General features: G+C 48.9%; 1 protein-coding gene across 1 annotated transcript in view; it reads left to right on the forward strand.

Annotated features, from left to right (window-relative positions):
* Positions 1-12238, forward strand: part of LOC107307392 (A disintegrin and metalloproteinase with thrombospondin motifs 4-like) — a 22270-nt gene that overhangs the window by 8753 nt on the left and 1279 nt on the right. The window contains exons 2-4 of the mRNA XM_032441800.1: positions 3640-3826; positions 4114-4277; positions 5974-6149. Coding sequence (XP_032297691.1) covers positions 3640-3826; positions 4114-4277; positions 5974-6149 — 527 coding nt within the window. The remainder of the gene's footprint in view (positions 1-3639; positions 3827-4113; positions 4278-5973; positions 6150-12238) is intronic.

Here is a 12238-nt window from a genome sequence, read left to right on the forward strand (position 1 = left end):
CCCTGCCCCATAGACAGCACCAACCCCTGCCCCATAGATAGCACCAATCCCTGCCCCATAGACAGCACCAATCCCTGCCCCATAGACAGCACCAATCCCTGCCCCATAGACAGCACCAATCCCTGCCCCATAGACAGCACCAACCCCTGCCCCATAGATAGCATCAATCCCTGCCCCATGGTGTCAATTTCTGCCCCATGGCATCAATCCCTGCCCCATGGTGTCAATCCCTGCCCCATAGATAGCACCAATCCCTGCCCCATGGCATCAACTCCTGCCCCATGGTATCAATCCCTGCCCCACAGCGTCAATCCCTGCCCCATGGCATCAATACGGTATTTCAACGTTGTGCCCCATGGCACCAATACATTGTGCCAACATTGTGCCCTATGGCATCAATATGTTGTACCCTATGGCATCAATGTGTTATACCCCATGGCATCAATACATTGTGCCAACATTGTACCCTATGGCATCAATATGTTGTGCCAACGTTGTACCCCACGGCATCAATGTGTTGTACCCCATGGCATCAATACGTTGTGCCAATATTGGACCCCATGGCATCCATACATTGTGCCCACATTGTGCCCATGTTGTTCCAATGCAGCGCCAATGCTGTGCCCTATGGCATCAATGCGTTGTGCCCCATGGCATCCATACGTTGTGCCCACACATTGTGCCCATATGCTGTGCCCATACATAGTGCCCACTCGTTGTGCCCATATATAGTGCCCATCCATTGTGCCCATACGTTGTGCCCATACATTGTGCCCATGCTGTGTCCATGCTATAGGTGGTCGATGGGAATGCAGTGCCCATGCTATACCCCATGGCACCCATATGTTGTGCCCATCCATTGTGCCCATGTTGTGCCCCATGGCATCCATACATTGTGCCCATATATAGTGCCCACCCATTGTGCCCATATATAGTGCCCATATATAGTGCCCATATATAGTGCTCATCCATCGTGCCCATACACTGTGCCCATATATAGTGCCCATACAATGTGCCCATACATCATGCTCATATATAGTACCCATCCATAGTGCCCATATATAGTGCCCATATATAGTGCCCATATATAGTGCTCATATATAGTGCCCATATATAGTGACCATATATAGTGCCCATATATAGTACCCATATATAGTGCCCATATACAGTGCCCATATATAGTGCTCATCCATAGTGCCCATACACTGTGCCCATCCATAGTGCCCATATATAGTGCCCATATATAGTGCCCATATATAGTGCTCATATATAGTGCCCATATATAGTACCCATATATAGTGCTCATATATAGTGCCCATATATAGTGCCCATATATAGTACCCATATATAGTGCCCATATATAGTGCCCATATATAGTGCTCATATATAGTGCCCATATATAGTACCCATATATAGTGCTCATATATAGTGCCCANAAGCTGTGGTTAGATCATGGTATTGGGTTTGTGGGGTGGTTTTTCCCCCATAGATCAACCCTGGTGTTGGGTTCAGGGTGGTAGAACCCATGGTTAAATCCCAGTGTTGGGTTCATGGGGTGGTTTTACCCCTTGGATGGGTCCTGGTGTTGGGTTCAGAGTGGTAGAACCCATAGTTAAGTCCTGGTGTTGGTTTCATGGGGTGGTTTTGGCCCTATAAGCTGTGGGTAGATCGTGGCTTTGGGTTTTTGGGGTGGTTTTTCCCCCATAGATCAACCCTGGTGTTGGATTCAGGGTGGTAGAACCCATAGTTAAGTCCTGGTGTTGGGTTCATGGGGTGGTTTTGGCCCTATAAGCTGTGGTTATACTATGTCTTTGGGTTTTTGGGGTGGTTTTTCCCCTGTAGATCAACCCTGGTGTTGGGTTAAGAGTGGTAGAATCCATAGTTAAGTTCTGGTAGAACCCATAGTTAAGTCCCGGTGTTGGGTTCATGGTGGTTTTCCCTATGGAACCCAATGGTTAAATCCCGGTGTTGGGTTCATGGGGTGGTTTTTCCCATAGATACCCACGGTTAGACCACGGTGTTGGGTTCATGGGGTGGTTTTACCCCTTGGATGGGTCCTGGTGTTGGGTTCGGGGTTGTAGAACCCATAGTTAAGTCCTGATAGAACTCTTGGTTAGGTCCCAGTGTTGGGTCTGTGGGGTGGTTTTAGCCCTATAAGCTGTGGTTAGATCATGGCATTGGGTTCACGGGGTGGTTTTGGCCCTATAAGCTGTGGTTAGATCATGGCATTGGGTTCACGGGGTGGTTTTGGCCCTATAAGCTGTGGTTAGATTGGGGCATTGGGTTTGTGGGGTGGTTTTCCCCCATAGATCAACCCCGGTATTGGGTTCATGGTATGGTTCTGCCCCACGGATGGGTCCTGGTGTTGGGTTCAGGGGGTGGATTTTCCCCTACAAGTTGTGGTTAGATGGTGCCATTGGGTTCATGGAATGATTTTCCCCATAGATCCCCATGGTCAGATACCACCGTTGGGTTCATGGGGTGGTTTTCCCCGTAGATCAATCCCAGTGTTGGGTCCACAGCCTGGTTTTCCCCATAGATCCCCACTAATGGTTCCTTGTGTTGGGTTAACGGTGTGGTTTCCCCATAGATCTGTACTGCTGGGTCCTTGTGTTGGGTTCACAGCCTGGTTTTCCCCATAGATCCCCACTAATGGGTCCTGATGTTGTATTAATGCTGTTGGTTGATGCTGTTGGTTGATGTTGGTTGATGGTTCATGATGTTGGTTGATGCTGTTGTATTAATGGTGTTGGTTGATGGTGTTGTATTAATGCTGTAGGTTGATGGCGTTGGATGATGTTGGTTGATGCTGTTGTGTTCAATGCTGTTGGTTGATGGTGTTGGTTGATGCTGTTGGGTTCATGCTGTTGTATTAATGCTGTTGGTTGATGTTGGTTGATGCTGTTGTATTAATGCTGTTGGTTGATGCTGTTGGGTTCATGCTGTTGGTTGTTGATGTTGGTTGATGGTGTTGGTTGATGCTGTTGGGTTCATGCTGTTGTATTAATGCTGTTGTATTCATGTTGTATTAATGCTGTTGGTTGTTGACGTTGGTTGATGCTGTTGTATTAATGCTGTTGTATTAATGCTGTTGTATTCATGTTGTATTAATGCTGTTGGTTCATGGTGTTGGTTGATGGTTGATGCTGCTGTATTAAGGGTGTTGTATTAATGCTGTTGGTTGATGTTGGTTGATGCTGTTGTATTAATGCTGTAGGTTGATGGTGTTGGATGATGTTGGTTGATGGTGTTGTATTCATGGTGTTGTATTATGCTGTTGTATTAATGCTGTTGGTTAATGTTGGTTGATGCTGTTGTATTAATGCTGTTGTATTAATGCTGCTGGTTGATGCTGCTGTATTCATGTTGTTGTATTAATGTTGTTGTATTCATGCTGTTGTATTCATGCTGTTGGTTGATGTAGGTTGATGGTGTTGTATTAATGTTGTTGTATTAATGCTGTTGTATTCATGCTGTTGTATTAATGCTGTTGTATTAATGCTGCTGGTTGATGGTGTTGTATTCATGCTGTTGTATTCATGCTGTTGTATTCATGTTGTTGTATTCATGCTGTTGTATTCATGTTGTTGTATTAATGCTGTTGTATCAATGCTGCTGGTTGCTGTTGTTTTACCCCAGGTCCCCGTTGATGGTTCCTGGTCGCCCTGGTCCCCCTGGAGCCGCTGTTCCCGGAGCTGCGGTGGCGGCGTTTCGTCCTCTCAGCGCTTTTGCTCCCGCCCCACACCGCGAAACGGCGGCCGGTTCTGCCGCGGGGAACGGCTGCGATTCCGCTCCTGTAACATCAACAAGTGCCCGGGGGGCAGCGGTGAGTGGGGCTGAGATGTGGGGCTGAACTGTGGGGCTGAGATGTGGGGCTGAGCTGTGGGGCTGAACTGTGGGGCTGGGATGTGGGGCTGAACTGTGGGGCTGAGCTTTGGGGCTGTGGTATGGGGCTGAGATGTGGGGCTGAGCCGTGGGGCTGAGCTGTGGGGCTGAGATGTGGGGCTGAGATGTGGGGCTGAGCTGTGGGGCTGAGCTGTGGGGCTGTGCTATGGGGCTGATCCATGTGTCTGTATGAGCCCCACCATCGCTCACAGCCCCGTTGACCCGCAGCGTTCCGGGAGCAGCAATGTGCCGCCTTCAATCACCGCGTGCTCCCGGCGCTGCCGCCCGTTACCGACTGGGAGCCGCGTTACGGCGGCGTCGCGGCCGAGGATCGATGTAAATTGATCTGCCAGTCCCGGCAACTGGGCACGTACCAGGTGCTGCAGCCAAAGGTGAGCGCACAGCGGCCACAACTGCCCCATAGACAGCACCAACCCCTGCCCCATAGACAGCACCAACCCCTGCCCCATAGATAGCATCAATCCCTGCCCCATAGATAGCACCAATCCCTGCCCCATAGATAGCATCAATCCCTGCCCCATAGACAGCACCAATCCCTGTCCCATAGACAGCACCAATCCCTGCCCCATAGATAGCCCCAATTCCTGCCCCATAGATAGCACCAATCCCTGCCCCATGGCATCAATCCCTGCCCCATAGATAGCACCAATCCCTGCCCCATAGACAGCATCAATCCCTGCCCCATAGACAGCATCAATCCCTGCCCCATAGACAGCACCAATCCCTGCCCCATAGATAGCACCAACTCCTGCCCCATAGATAGCACCAACCCCTGCATCATAGACAGCACCAATCCCTGCAGCATGGCACCAATCCCTGCCCCATAGACAGCACCAATCCCTGCCCCATGGCATCAATCCCTGCCCTATGGCGTCAATCCCTGCCCTATGGCGTCAATCCCTGCCCCATGGCATCAATCCCTGCCCCATGGCGTCAATCCCTGCCCCATGGCATCAATATGTTGTGCCAACATTGGACCCCATGGCATCAATACGGTATTTCAACGTTGTGCCCCATGGCATCAATACATTGTGCCAACGTTGTGCCCTATGGCATCAATATGTTGTGCCAATGTTTGTTATACCCCATGGCATTGATAAGTTGTGCCAACATTGTACCCCATGGCATCAATACGTTGTGGACCATGGCATCCATCCATTGTGCCCATCTGTTGTGCCCATCTGTTGTGCCATCCATTGTGCCCATACGTTGTGCCCATCCATTGTGCCCATACTTTGTGCCCATACGTTGTGCCCATCCATAGTACCCATCCGTTGTGCCCATCCATAGTGCCCATATATAGTGCCCATACGTTATGCCCACACATAGTGCCCATACGTTGTGCCCATCCATAGTGCCCATATATAGTGCCCATATGCTGTGCCCAATGTGCTCATCCATAGTGCCCATCCATAGTGCCCATACAATGTGCCCATACATCGTGCCCATCCATAGTGCCCATCCATAGTGCCCATATATAGTGTCCATCCATCATGCCCATATGCTGTGCCCATCCATAGTGCCCTATATTAGTGCCCATACGCTGTGCCCATACATTGTGCCCTATATTAGTGCCCATACGCTGTGCCCATACGCTGTGCCCATATGTTGTGCCCATACACTGTGCCCATACATAGTGCCCTATATTAGTGCCCATACGCTGTGCCCATACACTGTGCCCATACGCTGTGCCCATATGCTGTGCCCATACGCTGTGCCCATACATAGTGCCCTATATTAGTGCCCATACGCTGTGCCCATCCATAGTGCCCTATATTAGTGCCCATACACTGTGCCCATACACTGTGCCCATACGCTGTGCCCATACCCTGTGCCCATACACTGTGCCCATACGCTGTGCCCATACACTATGCCCATACGCTGTGCCCATACACTGTGCCCATACACTGTGCCCATATGCTGTGCCCATACGCTGTGCCCATACGCTGTGCCCATATGCTGTGCCCATACACTGTGCCCATCCATAGTGCCCATATATAGTACCCATATATAGTGCCCATATATAGTACCCATATATAGTACCCACCCGTTGTGCCCACGCTGCAGGTGGTGGATGGGACGCCGTGCTCCCCGTCCATCTCCGGTATGTGTGTGTCCGGTCGTTGTGTCCCCGCGGGCTGTGACGGCGCCATCGGCTCCAACAAGAGATTCGATAAATGTCGGCGCTGCGGCGGGGACGGGACGGGCTGCGTCAGAGTGAGGGGGAGCTTCAGAGCAGCAGCGTGAGTGAATGGGGGAACGTGGGGGGTGGGGGAAACTATGGGATGGGGGAACCTATGGGGTGTGGGGAACCTATGGGATGGGGGAACCTATGGGATGTGGGGAATCTATGGGGTGTGGGGCAGCTATGGGGTATGGGGAATCTATGGGGTGTGGGGCAGCTTGGATGGGGCTCCTATGGGGTGTGGGGCAGCTGTGGGGGGTGGGGGTCCTTTCTATGGCCCCTCCTGACCCCACAGCTTGCCTGTTGCCGTTTCCAACCTCGTCTGCTCCCTCCTCTCCTGTTCCCTCCATGTGGGTTCCCATTGGACCAACAAGCCTGCTTTCTGCTCTGCCACCCCCGCATCACCCCTAAATCCCGCCCCATCTCCTTCCTGACCCCAGATTCCTCCATCACCTTATCATCCCCTCCATCGCTCCTCACTCTCCATCCCCCCATTCATCCCTCCTGGGCTCCATTCTCCCCCCAATCTCCCCCATCTGAACCCATTTTTTCCTCCATCTCCTCTTCTAACTAATATTTGCTGCCACCTTCTCCACCCACAACCCGCCCTCCCACCTCATACTCCGCCCCATCACACCCCATTTCCCCCATCTGACCCTATTTCCACCCCATCCCAGCGCCCAATTCCCCCCTCTGACCTGTTTCCCCCATCCAACGCCCATTTCCGCCCCATATTCCCCCATCTGACCCATCATTCCCCCCATCCCGACTCCATTTCCACCCTATTTCCCCCTATCCGACCCCATTTCCCAACCCCTTTTCCTCCCCATCTCCACCATAAATCCCCCCATATCCCTCACCATATCCCTAATCTTGTCCCCATAAATCCCCATCTGACCCCATGCCGCCATCCATCGACCGGAAATTTTTCCTCTAAATTCAATTCTCTTCACCTTTTCCTTTCTCTTCTTCCTTTATCTCTCAATTCTGTTCACTCCATGAAATTGTCACTTCTAATCACCTCACACACACAACGCCTTACCCCACATAAAGATCCCCAAATCCCACGTCGCAATATACTCACACCCTCATAATATTTCCCCCATTTGCCACTCTGATCAATGTCGTCAACCATCAATTTTCCCACATACTGTCTTCAACATTCTGACCCATACACTGCGGCTAATGGTTAATTCCCCACAGCCTAATCGAAATCAGAAATGCACTAACCCATTGTATTCTACAGATCCATGGCGCATTCCTAACTTCACACAACCATTTTTTCGATAAAGCACCCTCTCCCCCATATCTCAATTTCAAGAAATGTTATTATTTCGTATCCACCTATATTCTCAATACTTCACCCGCCTTCCAAGAATTTCATAATCTTTCTTGTTCAAATTCAATTCCTAAGTGATTCCCACGCGCGAGGAGAGTGTCGCAGCATCGGTGAATTCTCCTTTTCGGATACTACCTATAACAGTTAGGTGTATTAATTCACAACCACACCCATAACTAAATGCCAACAATCTACTAAAACACGAGACTGTGACTGGTCATCCTGCCTGTCTATCTACTTCAAAACGTGGTTAGGGGATTCAAGTAAAGGTTCATTCGCATCAACCAATACACTTGGCAATAACAAGAACGACAACCATATGTGACCCCCAGATGTAAATGGGTCCTAAGAGGATGAATCTGAAGACATGAACAAGACTCTAAGAAATGGGATTTTTAACTTCGTTTATTCTGGAAACTTGGCAGACAACAATTTCTAGCCAGGAATAGTAGAACTAAGGGGCAGCTGTATTTCTCTGGAAAGAAGTTGCCTCTGGGATGATATTTTATCATTACTTTCAATTCATCCAAGGCTACCACAGAACCTGAGCAAGATGTACTATAGCTCCAATGGGGAAAAAAATGAAACATGAGAAACGCTGCAAAGCAGAGAGGACAAAAACAAGGTCAAAGTATAGAAAGGCTGGGAAGAGCAACTCTTGAGGAGTTAACTCAATCACTGATAAGAAATTGTAAAATTGTATCATGATGCGGATCTGCAGGGAAAAAAAAAAAATTTAAAATTTCTACTTTAAGACCCAGAATTAACCCTTAGCAAAAATGCTACAAATTGCCAAAACAGAGAATCCCCTACACCATACTGAATTCTATCGAAGGCAGACATCCCTACAGACAAAGAACTCTCATAAGTGTAAGGAAGAACATCACAGAAAATAAGGAGCTCTGATCTGGACATCAGCGAAACACTGATTAACCTACAAATAATTCACTGCTTCAAAGGGCACACATGGAAGGTCCAACATATGCCCAACATCCCCTGCCCCAACACTGTTTCCAGCCCAGCGCTGAGCTTTACTTGAGCAAATCCTTGTGCTGGGCAAGCATCGAATTATCATGGGCGAATGAGAGACAGAGATTGCGCGAAAGGACGCATCTTTCTGTGTGCCTCTTTTGATATTTGACCTCTTCCACAATGAAAAAACACAAGATCAGTACTTGACTAGAGTTTGCTGTAATTTGTATCCATTGCACGTCGCATTGTATCCATTTTATTACTGGGGCACTCTCATGAAGAGCCCAGTATCCTTGTCCTTATAATCAGCTATATGACAGTCATAGAAAACACTAAAATCTCTCTTCTGCCATTCTCCAGGTTCAACTGTTATCTCAGCCTCTTTTTGTGTCTACAGCAACTGACTCTCTAACTAGTCTAGAGACCTGCTGGATTTCCTCGAGCATGTCAGCATTTTTCTGAACTCCAGACTGGACGCCGTACTTCAAGTGAGACCTCAGGAGCGCTTAACAGATGGGAAGAATTGTTCCTCTTTGCACTGCCTGTTCCCTGTTATATCACTTTGCTGTACTGAAAAACAGTTTGTACGCCTCGCCATCCTGATCATTTAGCTTACGTCCTGATACCAGAACTCTCAGGAATCCACCTTTCTGTAATTATTCCCTTCCAAAGCAGTTTTTGCAGGAATTATTTCAAAACTAGCGTGCAGAGACATGCACATTTTCTTGCGCTCACTTCTCCAGCCTGTCAGATTCCCTCAGAGGACTTGCTGAGAATGACTCTGTCCTACTGCACAGGACATTAATAAACATATTAAACATTGTGGCCCTAGTATTGCGACTAAACACTGACTAAGGATGTCACTACTAAGACTGCCCTAAGTAATGAATTTGGTACACAGATGTGATCAGAATCACACTTCAGGTCAAAGGTACAGCTCATATTCTAATCCAGTTTCTGCTCTTTCTTGATAACTGACGCAGTTGGTTTGAGTTTCTCCCAACCCTTCGAAGCCGTCGTTGGCTCCCCCATGTATCTCTTGGACCTGCTCCAGTACGCCGAGGCGATCCGTGAGACATCTGCCATGCTGACTCGTGAACGCAAGGCCTTATTTATTTTTTTTTTTTACTGAGGTGAATAAAACTGATGGAACAGCTTCTTACTAAGCCACAAATAAAAAATGTGTCATGTCTTTACATGAGTGAAACAAGCGTTTTCTGATTATTTGAATATGGTCCAACAACTTCTCAGGATTATTTTAACATTTGTAAAACGATAAAAATATGTACAAGGAGCGATACGCAATCCACGAGAAGTCACAATGCAGGTATAACAACAATATCTATAAACAGAATGGAGCAAATACGTCAGAGGCCATTAGTCCTATTGAAATGGATCATCGCACTTAAATCGCTAGAAACCTTGAGAACTGCAATAGAAAAGCTATTTTAAATTAAAAAAAAAAAAGAAAAAAAAAGAACACAAAGAAAACCAACAGAAAAAAAACAAAAGACATTATTAACTTAGAAATAAAAATTCTATGGTAAGGCCTACTGATACTTTTCACTGATTAAAAATAAACAACAATCCAAGAAAATTAAACAGTCCATGTTAATGAGAAAATAAAGAACCCCACTCTATTATCAAGGCTCCTGCAGTTCTTCATATGCACTAGCCGGCCATTCTCTTTTCTATCGCAAAATGTAATGATTATTGGCAAGTAACTTTGAAACGATTAAGCTCGTATAAATTTTAAAAAGTACCTTGTCGACGCCGGTTAAAAGCCATATATGAGATCATCTCTTTCTTCCTTCAGTATCCTGACGTCTGCGATCATCCAGAACTTACCGGGTCACAGGTCTGAGTTTTCTAAACTTGACGAGTGTTCCTTCAACAACGCTCTATCATTTTGTAATCAAAATACAATGTAAATATAATTATCTAGTATATGGTCGATGTTTTATCCATCGCAAATCTGCAATGGTGACGTATGGCAGAACAACAAACATCGGGCAGAGTGTTATCTTCTTTTCCATTACTTTCAGCGCAGCTCACCCCCATAGAGCCCACGAATCCCGCCCCGGCGCCACCCCAGTATCCCTATCGAATACAGGTGAGATAGGGGGGTCCCCGCCATGTATCCTAGCCTGGAGTGCTCAGATTGGGGAGGAACAGGTCGACCGCCTCACCCACTATCAGGGGGGGTATATGGGGGGAAATGGGAGGGAATATGGGGGATGTGGGGGAAGATACGGGGTCAGATGGGGGGAGGAAAAGGGGGTGGAAGATCGAGCGGATCGGTATGGACGGGGCCCAGCATGGGGTTCAGGATTGGGGAGAACTACCTGGGACCCCAGATAATTTAGGGATATTGTGGAGCGGATATCGCCGGGGGATATAGGGTGAGATGGGGAAGCGATAAAGCTCGGGTGGACTGGGTCTTAAAGCGCTCCGAGCGGATGTTGACGACGAAGGGAATTCCGCATCTCCCCCAATACTCCCCCTATCTCCCCCCATATCCCCCCCTATCTCTCACTACATACCGGTTCGCGGATAGGGGGAACTAGTTGGTGGAAAATGGAGTCGCCCATGGGGGGGGGGATATGGCAGTATCATCGCACCATGTGATGCGGGGAATATGGGAATGGGACCACGATGCTCCCGCGTATCATCCTCTGAAGGGGAGCACCAACCACGCCACAGTGTCACAGATTGCGGCCATCTCCCCCGATGAGAAGTGGGGGCTTAGGGATTGGAGCGCGCCTTATCTATCAGACCCCAGAACAATCGCCACCTTGACCCCATAAATACCCTATGAGTCCCGCCGCATCAGAGTCTCCGGGTTAGAGCGAGGGCGCTGAAACGATTTGGTTGACGCGGTTGGAATTGGGGCCCCCGCGTGGAAGACTGAGGGTTTCCACTCGAGCAATGCCTGGTCCGTGCAGTGTCCTCCTCCGGTCTTGTGCCCGGCGACACTGGACATGAACGAAAATGGGGCAGCTAATCCTCGCATGCTATCCGAGCTGTTCACCGCAAGTGGAGGAGGCCAGCTGCGCCAGCCTCGAAATAAGGCGTAGCTACCAACGTCTCGTGGGGGTTGCCAGACTGGGGATCGAGGTATTCGGGGGGATGAAAACAAGTGGGGTGACCACTTGTAGGACGGGAGAATGGGGGGGGGGGATGGGAGTGAGTGAACGAGACTGATGAGCTTAAGGGGCCACATGTTAAAGGCGGGCGCACGGCCCCTGACAGGAAGCTAATTAAAGGTAGGGGGGAGTTGGGGTCCAGGAGGGCAGATGGGGATTGGTGTTCACAGGGTGTGATGGGGGGTGTATGGGGAGGCCCGCAGAGGTGCGCAGGAGTGTGCAAGCTGCTGCTGGTGGGGAGGCTGGGTGACGGGAGGGACGGTCAGTGGCCGGGCACGGCTGCAATACAGCTTTCTAGAAATGCAGTATGCCTCAGGAGAAGGGGAAAGACAGACCAAGGGCAAAGTATAAGTGGGGATTAACTAAGTGTGCCGGCATGCCAAAGAAGGACAGCAGACCCCATAGGAATAAGTATGGACGGTGGGCAATCCCCTAAAACAGAGCTAGCTGAGTGGGGTCAGGAAGGGCATGAAGGACTGGGACCTCACTCATGGGCAGCCCCATATACGGAAACACACTGCGAGAAGCCATAATGAAATCTGGGCATCATACATGGGACCATACAGCGAACAGCAGACCATAATATGGAGATCATATGGGATTCTATGGGACATAAAGGAACAGCAAGCCAATAATATGGGGACTCCTATATGGGATATCTATGGGACCTACAAATCGATCAAGGGAACA

Source organism: Coturnix japonica, unplaced genomic scaffold (assembly GCF_001577835.2).
Source record: "Coturnix japonica isolate 7356 unplaced genomic scaffold, Coturnix japonica 2.1 chrUnrandom578, whole genome shotgun sequence".
Taxonomy (NCBI): domain Eukaryota; kingdom Metazoa; phylum Chordata; class Aves; order Galliformes; family Phasianidae; genus Coturnix; species Coturnix japonica.